The sequence below is a fragment of the Anopheles stephensi genome, chromosome 2 (assembly GCF_013141755.1).
Source record: "Anopheles stephensi strain Indian chromosome 2, UCI_ANSTEP_V1.0, whole genome shotgun sequence".
Classification (NCBI taxonomy): Eukaryota; Metazoa; Arthropoda; class Insecta; order Diptera; family Culicidae; genus Anopheles; species Anopheles stephensi.
Window position 1 is genome coordinate 27,705,892 of NC_050202.1, and position 22,876 is coordinate 27,728,767.

Genomic DNA, 22,876 nt, shown 5'->3' on the forward strand with positions numbered 1-22,876 from the left:
CAACCACAAACGTCCAAGCGCCCTGTTGCTCGGAATACGATTAGCAAAGCTTGGATTATCAAACAAATTCAATCTTGCTCCGCACTACCACCATCCCCAAAAACTGAAGGTTAAGCGGTTCAAATCAATAAACACACACGTTTACCCTCCAGCTCCTGCTTCACCGTTGCGCGCAGTTCGGCTCCCGTTCAACAGGTTCGTCCAAAGAAAGAAACCAACAACACAGCCAAAAAAAATCCTCCCAATCCTTACAGTAACCTTCTGGCCCTGAACTGTATCGCCATCTTGACCTTCGAAATGGAATTTTAATAAACGTGTGACCTTTATCAAAGCGATAGGAAAACATTGAAATATGGAACCGGTGAGAGTGAGTATGGCGTCTTTCAGTATTTCATTTCTTGTTTATTACGCTTCGAAACGTTTCAAAACACTTCATAGAGAATTATACATTTTCCCACCGCAAGCATTTAACTACAGTACAATTTTCACCATTAAACATTTGGCTGTCCCCTAATGAGCTGTTCCGCTCATAAGTACCTTCCACGTGAAAATTCATCAACGACTCAGGACTCGTTTTCGGGATGTTTGCCCCGGATTGAGGGGACTTTTTGGTTCTTAAACCCAAAATTTAAGCAGGAACGTTCCTTAACCGTCCACAAAAATTCGCCAGGGTGAAGCAACCAGCACCAATCACAAATCAAATCAAACAATACGTTCCGCACCCGTTCCAACTACAACCAGAGTTTCTCAGTGTGGGGTCACAACTTGGAGCTTTTTTTTTTCTCGGGCTGCCCGTGAATGGATTGGGAAAAGCAACGCAAAAGGTGTAGATTTCGATTGTCCGATAATTACATGGTTACAACGGCTTTGCTCGTGGAACGTACCCATGGCGCACACACACAAGGAACCATGGACCTCAGTCTTTATTTTATGGGAATTAACGTTCACGACCACGACCTCAAACCATTGGACGAGCTGTTGTTGGGCGGGCTTTTTTTGTGTTTGTGTGGACTTCTAACCACGCTTAGAGTCCTGCCCGTGTCCAGTTCATCGGTGACTAGCGAGAGGCAAGGACTCGCGTACATTCGTGCCCAGTAATAGACAGGCGGACGGTTTTGGGACGAGCATGACGCAGTAGCAATTATTGGTGGTTGAACAAAAACCAAAGCTTCCTCTCTTGGACAATGTGCGGATAAAGCTGGTAATGTTCTGCGGAAGGATATCATAATGGGATGTGGACCATCGAATGCTGCAGTGCCGGTGGCGGGCGAAGGTGTTTCGACCATCTCCAAACTCGTCTATCGTAAGTGTTTGCTGGAGTTGGATGGAGAGGTTCGAAGTATAAATTTGTGGATCTCTGGACTGTGTTGTGTGCGAACTTGAAAACCAGAGCTTTCAAAGTTCAGTAAAGGCTAAAAGTGTGTTTGTGTTTACCGGTGATGCATACATTTAATTCAATTTAAGTTTGATTAAATTTGAGTGATGAGGGACCATTCGTATTTCAGTACCTTCACGTGATGTGTCAAACGATGAGTCTGTATGTAAGTGTTTGTGAATAATATTGGATTCTTAACTAAGTTTCCAGAAGCTCATCATCAAGCTTTCTTTCAGTATTGGAAATTTTTGTGATGTACCAGTATCCTTCAGACTCTAGTATCTCCCAACTCTAGTCAAGTTTTTTTCCACTTGGTGCGGATCCTTCAAGATCATTATCCTTTTTTGTCTCAAACCCCATTTGCATTCTACAGCTCAGCTGTTTAAAAGGTCAGTAGGGCTAGTAGGGAACAAGGTGACTTGAAAACCCCTCGCCATAATTATAGACCAAACTTGGTGACATTCGATTGTCACACGTTTTTTGACACTGTTATAGGGTGTTGCTAGTAAAAAGGTGTAGAAAATTACCCGTGACGAATGGGTCAATATAAGCACATCCAGGTATGTTTTATTTAAAGGCACTAAGAAAGACGAAAACTGGGGAGGACTATGCGTTCGACCAAACGTGATAAATACGGTCCGTGTGTTCGCAAGCCGGTATGTTTCATCAGTAAAATGTTCAAGGACACCTGCTTATTTACGGAACCTTCAAGGAGCAGTTTATGAGAAATAATTAATTGCTTAGTTATACGGCCTGCCAGTCGATTATCCCAGCCGTTCTGACGGACGCATAAACGTCCTATTTTCATCTCAATTTTGGCCTACCAAGTCACTTTAGTCCATCTGGACAGCCTGAACTCATTGGATAGTCCGGTGTCATTCTCATGACACGACCAACCCACCGTTGCCTGGTGAACCTTCTATGACTATAAACGTTCTATGATGGTGCTGACTGTTGACCCTAGGTAGGTGAAGTTTTAGACAACTTCAAAGGTAGCATGGTGGTTGCCATCATCATTATGGTTTTCACCTCGTCAAACTCCAACCCGAGGTTTAGTACCGTTCGCTCAGTGCTTTAGTAAGTTTCAGCTGCGTAGGAGACCCTCAAACCAATGGTGTATGTGTCGCCAGGTATCAGCATATAGTATGCCAGGATGCTGGATTGACTGATATAAGATGATCTTCGAAGTTTCCACCTCCGAGTCACGGATGGCTCTCTCTAGCGTTAGATTGAAATGAAGACAGGCAAGCCCATCCGTAGTAAATGTCGTAGCGGTTACTACCACGTCTGTTACGCACACCATTCCCTAGCTAACGGATCTCTTGTAGAGCTACGAGTTGCATGTGCAGGATGGCTAGGGCATCATCTATCTACCTCAAGGCTCCGGTTCTGTATAGAGTGTGTAAGAGTGTGTGTAGAGTGTGTTCCTTGATCCCCGTTAGAATATTTTTAGGGGACATCCTACCATGCGGGACATCTTTGAGAAATACTAAGGAATAAATGCTCATCCTATTCTCCGACGAAAAGCTCTTCAATATTGATACTGTCTCTACTGCCCGCAAAGTTCGCTCGGTTTTATTCGACATTTTTGCGAGTTTATGTTTCAAATCAAACATCCTGCTTATAGTCGTTTCGTTTTTCTTTGTGGCATCTATGAAATTTTGAATACACCGCTTTCATTTCATTGATGCTTGTGTGAAAGCAAATTCTAAATTGTATCTCAAAATTGGAGGACTGTTCAAGCGCCACGTGCTACACTGTGTGGAGCTCAACTTCTTTTGAGAAAAAATCGTGACCCTATGACATGTTGAAATAAAAATATCACACGTCAAATTGAACCCACCCAAATAATGGTTGAAAGCCATCATGCAATGTCTCTATAAGTTGTAACGCTCTTGTAGTCCTTTACTTTTTAAATTAATAAAATTGGGCGCATTTTAAAGCACAAACCTAACGTCGCATCCTTGGTGTCCAGAATCATCCGGAAGAAATCGCTAAACGAAAGCTTTGGTGTCGTCTTGAGAATGTTTATTTGTTTGAAAGGACACTCAATTTTTTTTTAAATTGTATTGTTTTAAAGTTTTTTTTTCCAAAATTGTTAAAGGATGCTCTAATCAGAATGTGAATTACTCCAATGAGAGTATCATACTAGTTTTTAAGCTCTGGAGCTTCTTCGTCTTGGCTTTACGACCTGGTAGGTCATGCCTTCCATCTCGAAAGCCATACTCGAGTTAAGCCATACTCGAAAGAGGTGAATGAGGTCTCAGAGATCCAAAGCCTCTATAAATAAACGATAAAAAAGATACCACGTGATTGTACAGACAGTCCTCACTGACGAGGAACAAACGAGAAGGCTGCTGGCCCATCCCGAGCTCACCATTTTGTTCTCGAGCTTACATTTTATTCAAAATTTATTTCTGGAGCATAATTTACCTAATAAGTTGCAACTGTTGTAGATTCCAGAAGATGATATTAAACAACTAAAACACACTACAACACATGTCATCTTTAGCCAAGCTTCGTTCCTTTATTAAAAATCAATGAGATACTCGTCACCCACCAACATAATTACCACCATTTCCAGCACGACCCGAAGCATTTGAAATTCCTCTCGGCGATACAGAAACCCCCGAGAGCCTTATCAGAAAACACCCACCACGTCGCCTGAAACGACTCGAGGAGCAATCGAGCTCGACACCAAGCATGGAGGAGTTGGAGGAAAAGCTAGCCACCGCCGAAACACGAAGACAACAGGTAACACACTCGCACAAACGCCACTTTACCAATCACAGCTCATGGTGGAATGCATATTTGCAGTTCCTAGCAAATCGCTCCCAGAAAACAACGTTCGACAAAGCCAGCCTGGACGCGACGGAAAACGATGCCAGCACGATACCGGAGGAAGGTGAAGATGACCGATCGGCGGACGGTACCCGGCCGCCGGACCACGATGGCGATGATTCGGGTTTGGAACGGTCCGCACCACCGGACGGCGATGGGCGACGTCCGTCAGCGTCCGGCACGGAGGAAGACGAGCAGGAGCAGCATGATCGGCGACGGCGCGGATCGGATCTCAGCATCGGACACCTCACCAGCATGCGCCTGAAGATGAATCAGTACAGGAAAAAGTCTCACCACTAACACGTACAGCGGGGTGGGTTGGTTTTTTATTAAACATACATTTATTAAGTTTTCAGTTTCTGGTTTCTTTAATATAGGTTCCGTTTGCTTGTTTGTTTGTTTGTTTGGTTTTGGTATTGGTTTGTCTGTTTGTGTGTATTCTCTTCTTTGCATTCTCACTTCACTTCCGTGCCCTTGTTCTTATTGCGCTCGCTATATGTTTTGTGTGTTTGTGTGTGTATATATATAATTATATAGAGTGTTTGCTGTCTCTTTTTTCCCCTTTTGCAAACTATTTGTTTTTGTTGTTGTCTGCTGTGGTTGCTGTGGTTGTTAGGTTTTCTGTTTACAACGTGTTCTTCCCGCCTCACGCCACAATCTAACATCGAATTCTCACCCTTTAGTTATGCTTCTAGCGCATTTATCTGTTTGTTTGTTTGTTTTTGCTTTGTTACTTTAATTTTAATCCATGTGCCTGCCTTTCGTTTCACGCTGCTTCAATCGTTCGCCCAACCTCTTTGGCTCATTGCTTCACACGTTATCGAGAGAAAAATCGTACATTCTGCTTCTTCCTCCATCGACGCATCGTTTCATCTCGTGTTTTTTTTTAGTATTTTTTCCCTTTTGTTTGTTTGCTTTTACTTAATAATTCATTTATATTTAGTTACTTTATATTAAATATACTTTTTGGCATACCCGTATAATACTTTTATAAAATAAACACCTCGTTAATCTAGATGTGTGAGTTTCGTGACTTTGAATCCTCGAGCATTATTAAACAATCCCATCGTGTTTAGGAGTTTGTGTGTGTGAGGGAGCGAGAGTGAGGGAGGGCGAGAGTGTTTTGCTTTTTTTTTCTTCGTTTTTTTCTGTTTTGTTTTCCTGCCACCACTTTCGTTCATTCATGCGTGTGCCTCAGTTTCATCCGTTTAATCCTTCTTTCAATGATGCTCACCTGCACTCTTGCTTTTGTAGCATCATTCAGTTTACTTTCAACTTTCATCCTTTATCATGATTTAACCATTCTGTTCGATTCCTTGCTGAACAATAGTCAAGTTCTTCTTTGTTCCGAACTTTCCCTTTCCGTCTCACTCTGCTATTACCACTCGCATACCGTTTCGTAGTGTTGTTCAGACACTTCACCTTTATGTTGTGCGTTTATGATCCAGTTGGTTTATCATTTTATTACAAAAAAACTACACATCCTCTACTGCATTGCACTAGCATTGCGCGCGTGTGTGTGCAGTTTCTACGTAGGAAAAGGGGGTGGAAAAACGTGATGGTACAGTAAGTTTCGGCGGTTTTATTTCCTTCGTTGAAGGGTGAGTTGGTGTATGTTGATCCGCTCTCATCCTGCCGAGCAAAACGAAGACGGGAATAGGCAGGCGAGCGTAAAATGGGTCGTTTATCATTTGATTCTATTGTGACATCCACTTAGCTTATGTATGATTAGTAACTATGCATCTTACTTGCATCCTGGCCGTTTGGTACGATTCCATCGTGCTGTTTGTTCTCTTCGCTCCTGTTGGCCTTTGATTCTTTACTCCTCGCTCGCTTCTTGACTACCGGTGTTGTGGAAAAAGTGCTGCAAATTGTGTTTTTTTGTTGTTGCTTTGTTTGTACTCTTAACAAATCTTTCGAACCGAACCTGGAAACAGATTCGTAATGTGTTTGCCATCCATCGCCTTCCCTGTCGTTCCCTGCTCTTGCTCATTTTGCTTGAAGTTTGTTTTAATAGGACGAAGCGTTACAAAACCTCACACGGCAGAAGGTGGAGCAGACGGGTCAGAAGCGATTTCAGATAAAAAGTTTTTGAAGCAGTGTTAGGCGTGAAAGAAAGGAATAACCAGCAGCAATAAGAGTGAAAAGCTGGCACGGAAAATCGACGTCTTCTGAAACCTATTGGATTTGCTGTTTGTTTGTTGCTAGCATACGTTCGATACGAATAAGAATATATCCCTGCTATAATGCGCCGCTCCTAACGGAAGGAGACTCAAATGCGGTACGGTACAGTGTGTTACCCTCAATTCGCGTTATTACCAAACGGCTCAATAAAGAGACACGATACGGATACGAAAAAACTGTGCGCAAATTTATGGATGTAGACTTTAAAATCTATAACACCGTATAATTTGTAATTTCTTTCTTTTTCCCATAATCATTCCATTGATTGCTTTTGTTTGTTTGTTTGTTTGTTTGTTTGTGTGCTAGGAAAACTTATCGGCCTTATGAAATATTATTTTTTGTTGCTTCTTTTCCCCATTTTGGGCTATGAATAGTAAACTTCAGTTCACAGTAGTACACAACACATTAACTCATCGACAAGAAGCACGTGCCTTACTGGTTGCCCGTTTCGTAGCCGTTGTTTAAAAACTATACCCTTTGACTTCTTGTCTTTGTATTCACACATTGCTCTCGTTCATTTTGCATTTTAAATACATTGCAAGTCGTTATCGATTTTTTATACCAATAAAAAAACTAACTAACTATGAAAAACTAAACACGCTACACGCGTGATTTTCGCGACCCTGAATCTATGTACTGTTAGGCCCACCATTAACCATCGTGTAATCTACGTTGCACGGGGAAAGGAAATTGCTCTACATGACGCCAACAAAAAAACAATAGCTCAAGGAAAAATAGGTTTTTATCACACAAATGTAAAAAAAAGTTCTAATTATTCAATTCGGGTTCCTTATCACCCGCTGTAACAAATAAGTGCAACAACTAATCGCCTGTTTTCATTTTCATTTTCATATAACTTCGTATTTTTTTGTTTTCATCCTTATCTCACACCTGTTTAGCCCCTGTTAGTAGCTTGCTCTTACAGTCTAAGTTTGATTTGTTTGCCGTGTTCGGATTCAAATTCCTTGCGTTGCTATTCGCGCCTCAACGATGCCTCCGTTACGCTACTTTACACATCGAATTTTTCTATAGCAAAAAATTATAGCAAACCAGTAACGGCTTGCTGGCGAGACGGTGTAACGCCTAGTGTAACGGTGTGTATCCTTGTTGAAGGATAAGTAAAGAGTAATGATTTGTGGTAAAGAAAATGAAATATGGGAATGTAGCAATAAAGTTGATATCACAAGTGGCTAAATGATTAAAACAATAAGCGATTTTGATACAAAACACAACTGTTGTTATATCTTTTTCATCGCACATTGTAGCATGAAACATTGAGTCACTTGTCTTATGACATGAGAAACAAGTAAGGGATGTTCCCGTTTGTTTTTAGAAAGGTGAGTTCCTATGAAAATCGCACTCGCAGTAAACCAAAGGGAAAAATCACACCAAAAACACCTCCTTATTAGTGTAGTTGTTGCTTGGTCCAGCAGCAGGTTTTGTTTCCGGTAGTTACTAGTGGTTGAAGCCAGTGCTTCCATTACACGAGCTCAACCGGCATCCCCTTTTAAATATGCTAAAACCCTATTCTTCCCCCCCTACTCCTGTATCCGCCCAAGTGTTGCGCTGCCTTCCCTCCTTTAGTATCAGTTTACAGAATTCCACTTCAGAATTTTTTTTACTTAAAACGCCCCAAAATTGGGACACTTCCTTAGTGTTGTGCCTTTGTTGGAGGATGATCGGGGGAGCGGGGGGGTGAGGGGGGGAGTTTTATTACTAATACATCGACAAAATACACGCATACGCACGCGCGCGCACACACACACATACAGATACATATAAATACGCGTACATACACACACACACACACACACTTACGGACTTACGGGGTGCGATAGGGTAAGCTCCTGCTCCTGGGAATGCGCCTATATGTAGCCAGTCTCTAGCCTATACTGTGACACCAAGTACCTAGTGTTGATTTGACTTTCGTCCACCTTTCTCCCTCTCTCCCTCAACTGTTAGCTTCACGTGTATATCTATATTATGTATATATGTATGTATATATATATGTGCCCTGTAAAAAGAACATTACCAAACGGGTGTTATTACAAGTGGTATAGTATTTCTAAACGATATTTTCTGTTTGATCTCACTGTTCAGTTTGTCTAGGGTGTTTTGTTACAGTGCGTTCATATCCTTATTGAACGATCGCCCCAACACTTTCACCTTTGCATCGCTAGTGCAATTCGCGATAGTACGGGTTTTTTTTGTGGGATGCGTGTGTGTGTGTGTGTGTGTGTGTGTTTTGACGCCCTAGCTTAAAGGTGTTATACCCTTACATATCTCCCTGCTGTACACTGCTGATTATGATTGTGATCCGTCGTGCAGCAATGAAATGCCCTCCCTAGTTCACCATCGCACCACACTGGTCTGGTAATCTCGGTTGCCACTATCTATACCAAAAAACCTAATCCTTGTCCATCGAGTTAATGGTTACTACATGCCTGTGCTCCTTACTGAAGCATCCTTCGTGGGGGTTTTCTCGCTACATTACAAAGTTAGTTAGACTTACAGTTTAAATGTATTTATTGTCTGCTGAATAATATATAACGTTTCCTTTTCTTTTTCTCTCTCCCCCTTTTGCACAATGTTATCGCCTGTGAGTGTGTGTGTTGTGGTTGTTGCTGTTAATAATAATAGTAATAGCTAATCCCAGCAGGAATTCGTTCATCGGGTTGCTACGTTGCCGTTTATGACACTGAAGCGCTACTGAAACTGAACCCGGTTGCGTGAAGCGTTACGTAAAGCGTTACAATGTTGTATGCAATGCGTGGACTGCGTGGAAAGATGGCACACAAGAATTTCAAACCGAAACCCGTTAAACACAATATTGCTTCTTTAAAAAAATGAAACAAACCGAAAACCTTACACCGTAACGATTCTCGCTTTCCCCTATTTGCATTCTGTACAAAATTGCTACACACGTATATAATTCCACGCTAGATTACCCTCCGATTCGCGACTCGCTTACTTTCGACATTTGGTTCGTTTGCGTGTTATCTACTTACTAGATTCCTATGCCGCGAGCGCGCCACGGCCCCGGGTTCCGACCGGAGCTTCCGGCTCCCGCGCCTTCCCGGGAGTCGCGGCGCGTTCGACAGCGAAACACAAGACGGTGGCGACGGGTTAGGTCGTGTCCCTCTTTTGTTTTCCCTAATCCATGAGCAATGTTTCAATTGTGTGTGTACGTTGTTCACCGTGTTTGCAGTGACTATATTTGCAGCGTTTCCGGCGGTCTGGCAGCAGCAGGACGGCAGCAGTCAGTTTGAGAAACCGCGCCCGCTACCGCGAGCTGTACCGACCGACCCGGCTATCAATATTATCGTTTTGTCTACCTCTACTAGGCAAAACAGTGTATTCGCATCCTGTAATGCGCCTTACAGAAGGTTATACGATGGGGGTTTACTAGCTTACGATGAAAATGGTTCTATTTGCCACACACTACCCGCTATCACTACGTGTCTGACTAATTACATTTGCTATTTGTGTGTTCGGGCTTCTCGGATATATATATATATATATATATATATATATATATATATATATATATATATATATATATATATATATATATATATATATATATATATATATATATATATATATATATATATATATATATATATATATATATATACTGTATGTACGGTATGCTTTAATTTCCCATCCAATATTTATACGTTCTACACGAGACGTGGTGCTAGATGCTAGATGCTTTACATAGTTTGTTTAGTTCCTGTGTTTTTGGCTACCATTTTGTTTTTGTTTTTAAGAGTTCTATAAATTCTGTCCAAAACTCAACAACAGAAATAAACCATCTCCGGCTTAACTTAACATCCAGCTCCATTTACACCTAGCTACCAACAAACGCAAGGAAAATGCAATGGCGATTGTGCACCGATATTGTGTGTGTGTAGATTGAGAGGTGCGCTCAATGTGTTGTTTGATGTTTGATGAGCATGGAGTATTTGTATGCCATGCTCACGAAACTGTACCGATACTGGGTGTACTAATTTTATTTAGGCCGTAAAACATACAATCGCCCCTTATCGGTGATTGCGGAATGGTGGTTGATGGTCGATATCATAATCCATCCGTGGGTAACCTGCGCTAAATCTGCACAACGGTACATTCGAATAAGTTAATTCCGTCAGCGCCACAACTAAACAGTTTCACAGTCCTGGGATGGTTTGCAATTAGCCTAACGTTTTCCTACAGCCCTCCGTTTAATAATAATCCAACAGCACAGCGCCCCAACATCGTAAGAAAAAGAAATTAGTCTTCTGGCTGTCCCCAACCGTGTGCCGGTGGCAGGGAAACTTTGTCTGCTGGGTTTTGTTTGTCCGTGTCCACGAAGATGTACGTTGGGATTTAATGTAATTAACATTGGCGAAACCTTCCCGAAAATCTCGCCTTATGCGTGCAGTACAGCACGGCAAGTCTTTGTGTATCTCTCTGTGTATGTGTACAGACACACGCACACGCACACGAACAAATGACGATAGGTTGAGCATTTTGCACCATCCTGTGTCGGATCGTAAGTGAGGCATAGCGCGAAAGCGTCTATGTCTATAGCAGCCGGCAAAGCAAATACACTCATTAATCTTAATTAAACACGCAACAGCCACACAAACACCAGCGCCAGCCACCGGAACGACACGCAAAGTGCAAAACAGAGCCTCGAAAAGAATCCTTCTGCCCGCCCCGTGTGGCACATGCCGGTGGAAAGACAATCGCTAGAATCCGAGTCCGGTCCAGGCGAGTGAGAATTAAATTGGAGCCTTTGGCTCAAACAAAGAACAGGGATGCAGGGCTGACACCTAGGGGACACGGTGAAAGCAAACGGTTTGACTTCCGTTTCGCGTCGAGTAGCCTCGCTTATTAGAAATCTACACACCCCGAGCCAACCCTAGCCGGATTCCCGGGAACGGGCCAAAGAGATACGGCGAGACTTGTCCCGTCACGAAAACGGATGCATCGGAAGTCGATTGATATCCGGTTTTGGGTGGAACGCTTTTTGTCGTTGTTGTTCGGAGAAGGAGTTGCAGAAACGTGCGTCCTTTCTTTCTTCTTCGTCGGGACGTGAGTTTGATGTGGGCGAATTTCGAAACGGATTAAAGTTAGATTTTTCGGGATAGGAAAAAATATTCCGAGGCAGAGAAAGTTTAATTGCCTTAACAATGGAGCAGCGCTGGTTTGAGCTTAAAAGTGGGACAAAAGCTAATGGCAGTGTTAGCCAACTCAGGAGAAAATGTTCTTCTACAACCGTATAACTTAAGCTGCTTGGACCTCAAAAGTTCTTCGTTCTATTCGATGCCGGACTAACCAATGCCAGTGTTATCCCAGGACACTTAACCAACAAACACTCCAAATCTCCCATCCACGATTCAACCTTAGTTGTACACACCGCGTGTCATTGCTTCCCGGTTGCGCGTGTGCCACTTGCAGGTCAGGATCCGCACGTAGGTCCGCCGGAACGACGCATTGCACAGCGCATAGCAGACCGGGTTGATGGTCGAGTTGATGTAGCAGAGGGCGTAGAAAAAGTCCCACAGCTCCTGCGGAATGCATTTGGCGCAGGCGGTGAGCGGCTTCAGCAGCACCAGAATGTTGTACGGCGTCCAGGTGATGATGAAGCTGAGCAGGATCGCGGACAGCGTTTTGGCGGCCTTCGTTTCCTGCCGCTTTTCCTGCGACTTTTTCTTCTTCTTCACCTGGCGTGCCGTTTGCGCGAGGTTGGCTTGGTGCAGTTGCTGCTGCTGCTTGGACAGCGGTTTCGAGATGATTTTCGCCGACAGCGGCAACCGGAAGTCGGTGGTGGCGGTCGACTGGCGCCGGGTCGCGACCGGTATGATGTAGTCCGAGTCGCGCGACGGTAGCGGCCGTCTCGGCGGCACCGTCATCGACATCGGCACATCGTCCTGTATCATTTTGATCGAGGGAGCCCGCTCATCGCCCGAACCACCCTCGGGCGGCAGCCGGATAAGGATGGTGTACACCGAATCCTGGCTGACGGAGCGCGAACCCAGCCGGTTGCTGTTCGGCAGGGAGCGCGAGTCCCGGGCACCGTGCATATCTTGCAGGTGGGCCAACGGGGGCAGCGCTGGCCGGATCGGTGTGGGCGAAATGTCCGGGATCATGCTGACAACGTTACTGCGACCACCACTGCCGGCCACGTACGGATCGCGAATCACATTCAGTGAGGTGCATCTGAAATGACAGGGGCAACAAATTGCATTAGACGCTGGTGGAAACTGACGGACAGAGCTGCATTTTTTAGCGTACAAAAATACACCAAACGTGAGTTTTGGGGGTGGTGCGATTCGTGGGAGAAAAGGTGCACCGGAACGGGCTTGTGGCTTTTTTGCGGTCTCTCCCACCCGTTCCGAAGCATCTTACCTCTCCCTCGCCGTTATCGCCCACCCAAACACAGGTAAATGTTTGAAAAAACCTTGCAATGCTAACGCAAATACGAACAAACTAACGCAATGTGATGAATGAATCAACAGGGCGGATGAGCCACATCGTTCCACAATGTGTGTCCGGTGGAGTGTTCCTCGATGAATGCTGGGTGCACTTGTGGTCGCTATATGGGTGTGTGTGTATGTGAAAAATGCATCATAACATTCTCGGACACTACACAAACACATCAATGGCATGGATATCAAGATAAAAAAAACAGGATAAACCGAGGCGCTGCAAGTACTAAAACCCGTAACCGTACAATCCCCCCCAAAAAACAAAAAAAGCAATGGCCTCGTTCCCGATCGACGCGGGCATAGTATTTGATGACGTTTGATTGACGACACACGAAGCTCGTTATGATGGAAATGGCGCGTATGGGAGGTGATTGGTGCTGTTGCTGGGAGATGTTTGGTGCTGTGGCGCGCATGGTGCACAAGAGCCAGATGAGAGCGGGGTTTGGTCGTCAGCCCATCGCCCGGCACCCGGAAGGATTCGTTTCCCCACCCGTGAATGGTGGTTTGGTTTAATCAAGCATCGATGAATAATTTATTTTTAGTAATGCAAACAGTAAAACAGCACGTTTTTGGACCGACCGTGGCCGTGCAGCAACATAACACGCCTAACAGTATGCAACTCGCATCACAGCGCGCGTAACGTTTCAGATTCAGATTCCACAGCGCGCGTAACGTTTCAGAAATCAAATTACTAAGCTTTCGATGTTCGCTACTAAATTTAACTTTAAAGCAATTTAAGCAATTTGTTATATTACAATCAATTAAAGGCAGCATCTTTGCAATACTTTAAAATCAACCCGGAAAATCTAAGAAAAAGCCACTGGCGGAAGAATTAATTCTAAAACCCATCCCAAGAACTTGCTGCACCGACACGCTGCCTTGTGGTCGAAAGCCATTTTGCTCACGCTTTCTGTTTGCCCGAGCTAGCCTGACTACTAAAACCAAAACCATTCCTTGGTTCCACGAATGCTTCACCCACCTTGCGTACGGCAAAACAAACACACCGGAACTAAACCAAACACATCGAACCGGGAGCAACAAAGCGTTGCCATGCGAAACCGGGTTCGAGCTATGGGTTGCAGCCTTCCCATGGTCCATAGCTTGACTCCGGTTTTTGGCAAACGTTTAAGAAAACTTTCGAACGCTACTTGATTGCGGGACGGTTGGAAACGGGCGTGGAATGGAAACCTAAAATTAAGCAGGAGCGGAACGGAACCGGCGAAGGAAAAAACAACGGAAAAGAACAACTTTCTTTGCCTTATAAAGCTTAACCTACAAAGCACGGGAAGCATTTGGGAATTGGTGTTCGCTGGTGTGATTGGACTGGGGGTTAGTAGGACGGAAGGGGGGAAAGAACAAGAAACAGAATTAGCTTATCACAGCGGTTCACACAGCACAGCACTAGGATGGCAACATTGAAACATGAAACACATTCGGCTTGGTTGTTTTTGAGTTTTGCTTATCAATTTGATTGTATAATAGAAAAAAGAAAGGTTCGGAGACCGAGCTTCCTCTACCTGGTGACTGAGCTTGGTAGGGGAGTTTCTATGGATACAGGTGTTGCATACCCTAAGTCCGACGGTTCCTCGACGTCATACCCGTAGTCGTCGGAGTCCTCGCGCCCGGAATGCCACCACGCGATGCACCACTCCTTGATGCCGCCGAAGAAGGTGGTCGGCTTTTTCGGGACTCCGTTCATAGTGATCTGCAAGCGTGAAAGGTAAAAAACCAACATCGATTTTCGAACGGCACAGAATGGTGCGCTGAGGGTGATCCGCGATCAATGCCTGCCACACAAAACCAGCCACCGGCTACTTACGCTTGAACGTCGGGAGAGCATGCCATGTCCGTAGGCACCGTCCGGCAGGACGGCGTTGGTCATGTAGACGCTTTCCGCGTCCGCCGAAGACTCGCTGCGCGGTCTTCGCCAACCGTCCGGGTCGGCAACACTGGCCGGCAGCACGTGACCTCCCGAATGGTTGACGGCTGTGTTTTCATCGCTGCAAGGAGAGAGGGAGGGAGAGAGAAGCATACAAAACTGTTGTAAGTGTTTCCGTTGAAATCGACAGTATCGAGCATTGTGCACGCATTGTTGTAAAATACACCTGCAACTTTAGCTTAATGCGAAGGGCTCTAACTTTACAAAATTCTCGGACCGGATCGTTGTGTAGTCTGGTGGAGGGAAAATGTAACATGGACTTCCATTTCTGCTCGGTTGACCTAGTTTCTGCCCTCGCGAAGGTATGGAAAACTGGACAATGGTTGGCGAGCTGCATCGTCCGCAGCATTATGAAGGTAGGAAAGTTTTCAGCAATGCTTTTGTGGAGCATTTTAGGGATGGCATTTTCAACGCATCAGAATGATTAGCCCGGACAAAGCACGGCAATATGTTCGTTCTTGGAAATCCCATTTCATGATCAGGTGCAAGAATTAATTTGATGTGCTTAGTAGCAGTAGTAGTAATGCAACAATTTGGGTTTCTAAGGATTTAAAAATGTTCAAAATATATACTTTAATGATGAGTCGAGGCTCGATGAAGTGTTCATTCAACGAAAGTATGCACAAAATAGAAGGCTTTCGACGATAAGAGATCACTTAGTTAACATACATAAGAATGCGCACTTGAATGTGCTGTGAGGACTTAAAGTTGGAGGACTTAAAAGTGCTCTTCTCAGCTATGCCCACACATTGACATATAAATATATACTTAATCATTGTAATAGTTGTGCGTTAGAGTTGGCCACTGAGCAGCCAAGAAGCATCTGATCCGTCTAGATAGCATCCCGTATCGTTGTCTAAGTGAGAATCGCATTGGGTTGTATGAAACCTAACGCTAACGCTGCGTTTTGAGCAGTTCTCGCAGTAAATAACTCGTTAAAAGAAGAAACAAAGTCTATATCCGATAGTTTTTACAGAACGACAATTCCCAGAAGTTTGGTGGAAAAGTATGGCAATTTGAATTGAAACCAATTTTATACTGACAAATCCTGCTCAGAGCAGGGTAGCGGTTTTGGCGTACATTACATAGATCATAGTGAGGACTGACTATCCAACTAAGCGGTATCATTAAGTCTAGTAAGCCAGAAATGGAAGGTATGACCTCAGAGATAGTGAGGCCTGGAAAGAAGAAAAAGAATCTCAAGCATTTTTTCAACTACGACGACCGTTTTGAATCTATGTAGCGGAGCTCGCTGCATTCTTTTTCGGTTTATTGATCATTGAAGTGTTTGTCGTCCAGAAGAATGTATCATTTTCTCGCAAAACTTAAGCGCTGCGGAAGCATTAAAACCTGCGAAGGCTGTTAAAAACCCCAACTACTTCACGAAAAATCTTGTTAGAAAAATCTTTCCAACTATCTCTTGTTTGGTAGCCCGGTCATTGCGGTATTCTAGGCAATGAAAGGCCAGACCAATGGGCAAAAATGGACGCATTGGAAGGTTATAGCTCTTTTTGATGGGCTTGTCCTACCGCACGAGCTCAAGAATACCCCACAGACTATCTCTGCATAGCTTGGTGCAAGAGTCTGGGGGACATAGATGAGCTTAGGAGGTTTCTATATTCGTTCACTTCCCAAGTTTCCTTGAAGTACTGGATTCATAATATCTCAGAAGATCGTGCGGTCATTCGAATGATGGGCGTGCATCTCCTGTAGGACAGGTCGTCTCCAACGCATGTGGCTGCAACCTCGGATACCATGCCAAAGAGCATCATCTTCTATGGACGACTACGAGGCTACTCGACCCTCTTTATTGGACGCAGTTTGGGACACCAGCAGATTTTCTAATGTTCCTATTCGGGATCTGCTGGGGTGAAGATGATGCCTACCCGCCATCTATTCCTGAGTTCTGCCTGAGTTTGTCCGTTAAATGTGTTGTATCTCGCATGGATGTGCGATGATGAATGACTGGATGAATATTTTGATGCATAAATGAGTGCGATAATAGAGAGTCTCGGTATGGCACAGGCGAAATATCTTGGAACCTGGATGAAGAATGTGCTACATCGTTACAAGGACGTGTTACAACGGCTAAAAACTGCAGACACAATAGAGTGATGGAGGACCACGAAAAGAGCTCTCCCCAAGCAATGGCGGGATGTGATGTCCACGCACGATACCGACCCTCGCAAACAACAATACCACGAATTTGTAAAACGATGTACTATTAACGCATCGGCCAAGTTCTCTCGGGATAAGGTGCACCTTGACGGTTCTGAGAAGGAAATGTCTCCAAACCTACAATGACTACAGCCAGGACGTGTTTAATGAATAGAACAAAAAAAATTAATAGTTTAAAATGTGTCATTAAACTACCATTACTCCAAATTCAAACAATCGGATTTGAAAAATATGGAAACGTCAACCATCATAATGAGCAATGATCACCATTTGGATCACATTGATGTTGAGCGAAACACAAATCAATTTTGAAAGCTTCAATGCCATCCTCATCAAATGTCCCTTACATGACGCAGCACAGCAATCTCCATCTTTATGTCCATCAAACCGATCCTTCATCCGCGCGTTTGACGAAGGCGAAGATCTCTGCTTTCGCAATAACATAAAATACCTTGGAGGATAACTCTTACATTAAACCGCAATTGTTGCCAAATAAACACCCCGTTAAACAGCACCTACGGTACACCTCATTCATCCACGGAACCATTTTCACCTGCTCCCTTGGTAAGTTCGGGTCGTGGATCATAAATTTGTTTTGGTTTTTCTTCCAGGGTTTAATCCAACGCTGAAAAATGAGACACATATTGAGGGAGCGAGAGAGAGCGAGAATTTTCTTCACCTTCATCTCCATCATCGGAAATCCCGAAGCCAAGTGGATTTAATAAAAAACTAATATCGAAAGGAAGAGTAAACGTAAGTTTCAACAAAAAACCTCTCGTAAAATCCTATTTGCAACCAATTCAACAGAATGATGGAACGATGAATCCTTCTTCATCCGTAACCGGCAGACCAGGGGGAAAAAAACAAACAAACATATAACCATCCCTAACCCACCTTCACTTTGATAGGGGTACCAGAACACAGATCTGAGGGCTGCCTCGATTCGGTTCGGAGAGTTTAAATCACTCGACCGCAAAACTGGGTCTTCGAGGTTTCTCCCCAAAAAACACTCGGAGCGGGCCAACAGCAACGCTCCACACCACAGGGTGGACCCCGATGGGCTTTTCGGAATTCTCAGGCTCGGGGAGCAGTAACGTGATAACCTTAGTTGGCGTATCCGTTACCCGGCCGGACCCAGGGCTTACCTAAACCGAAACCCGGCATCATATCTCGAAGTGCCATTCCCGACCTTTCCCACCGCTTGATCTTTGGTTGGGGATGGGATTTCATTTTCAAATGCCATTGGAAACACCACCCATGTGCCCAGCCGAGCCCACGCGACTTCGCCTCGTTGGTTTTTGTTGTCGAAGTTCCCCGAAACAAAGCATCCTCCTGATGGTCCGTGGTTAAACCTTTGGCCCGCCCTTGTCGACACTGGATTGCAAATTCCAACAGTTTTCCCCCGGTCTTAGCTGTTGCTTGTCTTCAAAATCACCCGTACGCGCGCGTATGTGAATGTGTGCGTGTTTTTTTTTGGGGGGGACTGAAGAGATTGGAGACGCCTATTGGATGGTGTCCCCGTCCCAGGAAAACATCAGTTTTGCGCTAGTGAGCCACATGTTTTATTTTCAATATTTCACCCACACTCCTCACCCTTTTTGCGAATGTCTTGAAGTGGGTTAACTGAAAACAGTGGTCCGGAGGGTAGAGAGGGAGAGAGGGGGAGAAGGAAAAGGAATGAAACACTCAGCACCCTCGTCTTTGTCGAATTCTGTCTGCCGGGAGACTTAACACAAAAAGTAATTCAAACACACACACGCGCGCACCCGTGTACGACTTACTTTTGACGTAAAACGATTTATTTATTGTCTGGCAGGGTGCGAGCTTGTATCCTGGATGGGCAACCGGGCTAAAACCTGCAGGACATCAGCTAGCACCACGCCCAAGCCATCGTCTGTGTGTGTGTGCTAAAATATGGAACCACTTGACTGGCTCACATAATTCAAGCCCATCGCAACCCGTACATCGGCCAGCACGGAGAGCCGTGCCGAGGATGTTCCCAAAGGGTAGTTTACAATTGTACCCTTTTAAAAGCGGGTTATCCCAAGTTCTGGCCCCAAGCATTGATGAGGTACACCCGTAGATGCGGATCTCCGTCACTCACAAACGGATAACGGGCCAGCGTCGTTTCGTTCGGCAATGATCCCGCTGACCATGAGATGACTCGACAGCAGCATCTTTGCCTAACGCGCGGAAAGAGCTGCCCGGAGGTCACACAGGAAATGGTTGATTCAATCAAGAATTATTTTTTCTTCCATTGGATAAAGTTGATTAAATTACGACACAACGTGAAAGTGGTTGCTGCCCCACTAGCATCTTGGCGGTAAGTTCGCACCACGGCGGCACTCTCTCTGCAATGGTCACCGAATGCGGCAACTTTCGTCCGGGATGCTGGCAGGTTTCTTTTCAGGCAGCAGTTTGCCTTCGATACGGTGGCAGATGTTGAGAAAGGATGACAGAGAGCCGGAGATTGTCGGAGTGAAGAAGCAGTTGATTCTGCTCATTTATAGCTTCCGCTGCTATGAGCGGGGGGGATGGATGGCGATTTTGTGTGAATTTATTTCGTTTGGAAGAGAAGAATACCTAGCTAGATTGTGCTGAGGAACATTTAATGGACAGGACTAATGAAGTCGATTGTCGATTGAAGGAGTGCATTTTGCTGAGTGTAGAGGAAAAACTTTAAAGTACAACAACGTTGGTTTTGTTTGTTATCTGCAGGCTATTGGTAGTTCAGTTTACTGTGGACACAACTACACTGATACTAATTTATAAAGCTTCGCGCTTCGAATTTACACAGTTTTTGCAATATTTTTGGATTACTCTTCTGTTCATAACTTTACCTGCTGTAATACTCGAAATTTCCGATACAATTTATATTTTATTTTATCAAATTTCAGAGCATTCGGTTGATTACCCCTTTGTGATCACTAAATGGATTAAGAGCTGGGGCTCGAATCCCCATCTGGGCCGTTCCCTCATAGTGAAGACTGACCATCCAACCACGTGGTATTCATACGTCTAGGAAGCTATTAGATATCCGACATGACCAAGGAAGAACATAGGACCATTACTTTGCCTGTATTATCTTTAAGCGAAACAATTATTTTCTATAAATTCCAGAGCATTTGGATGATTACTTAACCTTAAACACCTTTTAGGCCTAAACTTGAAATAAACTTAATTTTCTATAGTACATCTAATACATAATAAGGCCGTAGTCTCAACAAAACTTAATATTTGTACTGAGTTTAATTTAAAAAAAAACCCTCCTAAACGATGCTTTTCATAAACAATAGTTTTAGATAATGGAGGTTCCCATCCCATGAGAGCTAACAATACCTCAAATTCCTCAAAAAAAATGCAGACTACTCCATAATCCAAAAATGAAGCTTTCTAATTACTCTGGTGAATGTTTCAAATAGATACAAATAAGCTATGTAACTGTCAAACCATACAATAAAATCTTAAAACGGTAAGAGAAGATTTGCAACGCATTAAGGAACCTTGTATCAGTTGTTTGATGCTATCCTGTTAAACCCTACTGCTGTCCGACTGTACTTGTTTACATGGCTACGCTCTATCATTCATATTTGAACTGGTTTCGGAAGAACTGTCGAAAATTTGTTGGAAATCTCGTTAAAAGTTACTTACTTACTAACTTATCAGGCGCTACAACCGCTTTGCGGTCTTGGCCTGCTGCAACAATCCTCGACGGTTTAGCGCCGTCTTCTGCCAATCCGTTATCCCGGCCGTTCTGGCGGACGCATCAACGCCATCACTTCATCTCAATTTGGGTCTGTCCGTGTGGAAGGCCTAAAAGGACTTTACGGGCTGGGTCGTCCGTTGTCATTCTTGTGACGTGACCAGCCCACCGGAGCCTGGCGAATCTAAGAGCTCGTCATTTTAGCGGCTCCTCCATTGTCCTTCCACACATACGGGGCCAAAAATCCTTCTGAGCATCTTCCTCTCGAACGCGGCTAAGAGGGCTTCGTTAGTTTTGGACAGAGTCCATGTCTCAGAGGCGTATATGAGTACTGGGACTATAAAAGTTCTGTACAGTCCCAGCTTTGTCCGTTGCGACAGGTATTTAGAGTGGAGAAGTTTCCTCAGGCTGTAGTATGACCGGTTGGCAGCCAGCACCCTTGCGCGTAACTCAACATCAATGTTGTTGTCGGTGCTGACTTTTGACCCCAGATAGGTGAAGTTTTGGACGACTTCGAAGGTGCGGTCACCTATCTGTACATCATTAATCTCCAACCCGAGGTTCTGTGCCGCACGCTCGATCCTTTGGCTATTGCTTCTGCTACATAGGAGAGCCTCAAACCAATGATGTATATATCATCAGCGTATGCCAGGATCTGGATTGACTTAAAGAAGATGGTCCCCGAAGTTTCCACCTCCGAGTCGCGGATGGCCAGGCTAAAGAGGAGACAGGCAAGCCCATCTCCCTGGCGCAAGCCCTTGGTGGTAGCAAAAGACCCTGAGAGTTTTCCATCCACCTTCACCTGGCATGTGATGTTGGCCATTGTCATTCTTACAAGCCTGGTAAGCTTGGCCGGGATTCCAAAAGAGCTCATTGCGTCGTACAGCTTTACCCTGGCTATGCACTCATATGCGGCTTTAAAATCAATGAAGAGATGGGTAGGAGTGGAGCTGCTGCTCCGCCATCTTCTCCAAGATTTGCCGCATCGTGAAGATATGGTCAGTGGTTGATTTTCCGTTTCGGAATCCTCTCTGATAGTTTCCGACTATCTCTTCGACGAATGGGACAAGTCGATCTTTTAAGATTAGTGAGAAAATCTTGTAGGCCGTATTCAACACCGTAATACCCCTGTAGTTGCTGCACTCTAGCCTATCTCCCTTCTTGTATATAGGATAGATGATGCCAAGATTCCAATCACAAGGCATCGATTCGCTATCCTATACCTCAGTAAAATTCCACCAAATGGTAAAACAATACTATTATATGATTGCAAAACTCCACAGCGATCATTCATAAATAAATCCACGATTCACTTGAAACATTCCTCGGAGTGATTCAAAATTTATATGGATGGAAACTTTGGATGTTGATCGCGCAAATCAGGTTCAGTTCGATAAGTGGTTTTAATTGTCCAATTTAAACAAAGCTGTTTAATTTCTAGCTAGCTAGACTTAACGGTACCGCCTACTTGGATAGTCAGCCCTTACTATGGAGGAACGGTCAGAATGGGATTTGAACCGTCAGCTGTTTAATAAATATTAACTGTTTAAATGCACATGTGCCAACTACAGGTTAGCTTATGCTTTGCCAAATAAAATCATATCTGGACAATCAAAGTGAGTTTTTTGGTGAAAGCACATAGTCAAGGTGAATAAAGGGAAATTTCGTGACAAGAACCAGAACAGCAGTCAACAAATATTTTGAGTGGTTGCCATTAAGAACTCAAACAGAAAGAACTCAAAAGGACCAAGTTGAGACCCATCCAGTGATAAATTGCGTTGCATATCAACATCCACCGAACCAAACCGCTTTTCTACATAATAAGTTATGCTGATCCAACTGTTTTGGTCGGAAATCGTACTTTAATGAGAGCAACATTTAATTGGTAAGCTGTTTTGGGCAGGATGTTTGGATTGAAACTAAGTAGAAACATATCCACAAAAAGATAAAGGCAGAAAACTGTGGCTCCAAAACTAATGATAAGAGTACCGGTGTGTTCGGACGTGTAGTTTTGGAAAGATTTGAGAAGAATTTGAAGGCAAAACATCAAAAACTGTGGTTCATGCTATGTCAAGGACATTTTGTTATTAATTCGTAATAAGAAAACTTCTATAGAACTACAACCTCGAAAGATCTCGGTCCTGCGTTGCCTCCTGTGACTTAATTTGGAGCCCGTC

The 22,876-nt window shown here is 44.1% G+C and overlaps 2 protein-coding genes across 6 annotated transcripts in view; one reads left to right on the plus strand and one right to left on the minus strand.

The window, feature by feature from the left end:
- Positions 1-976: 976 nt before the first annotated feature.
- Positions 977-7,424, plus strand: LOC118506028. The gene is made up of 3 exons (XM_036042645.1): positions 977-1,303; positions 3,960-4,129; positions 4,193-7,424. The coding sequence occupies exons 1-3, from the start codon at positions 1,228-1,230 to the stop codon at positions 4,514-4,516; spliced, it is 570 nt and encodes a 189-aa protein (XP_035898538.1). The 5' UTR covers positions 977-1,227; the 3' UTR covers positions 4,517-7,424.
- Positions 7,425-10,375: 2,951 nt separating this feature from the next.
- Positions 10,376-22,876, minus strand: part of LOC118506027 (muscarinic acetylcholine receptor DM1) — a 92,385-nt gene continuing 79,884 nt past the window's right edge. For 4 of the 5 annotated variants that reach the window (XM_036042641.1, XM_036042642.1, XM_036042640.1 and 1 more), the window contains exons 4-6: positions 14,699-14,879; positions 14,397-14,584; positions 10,376-12,610 (exon numbers count right to left, since the gene is read on the minus strand). In XM_036042641.1, coding sequence (XP_035898534.1) covers positions 11,794-12,610; positions 14,397-14,584; positions 14,699-14,879 — 1,186 coding nt within the window. In that variant the 3' untranslated portion in view covers positions 10,376-11,793. The remainder of the gene's footprint in view (positions 12,611-14,396; positions 14,585-14,698; positions 14,880-22,876) is intronic. The other variant, XM_036042644.1, reaches the window with a different exon arrangement.

What these genes read in the sequence shown, in the direction of transcription:
- LOC118506028 (XM_036042645.1), top strand. Translation starts at nt 1,228, where the DNA reads ATGGGATGTGGACCATCGAATGCTGCAGTGCCGGTGGCGGGCGAAGGT. An exon ending in CATCTCCAAACTCGTCTATC is followed by an intron (nt 1,304 to 3,959) that starts GTAAGTGTTTGC and finishes CACCATTTCCAG; the next exon opens with CACGACCCGAAGCATTTGAA. An exon ending in CCGAAACACGAAGACAACAG is followed by an intron (nt 4,130 to 4,192) that starts GTAACACACTCG and finishes GCATATTTGCAG; the next exon opens with TTCCTAGCAAATCGCTCCCA.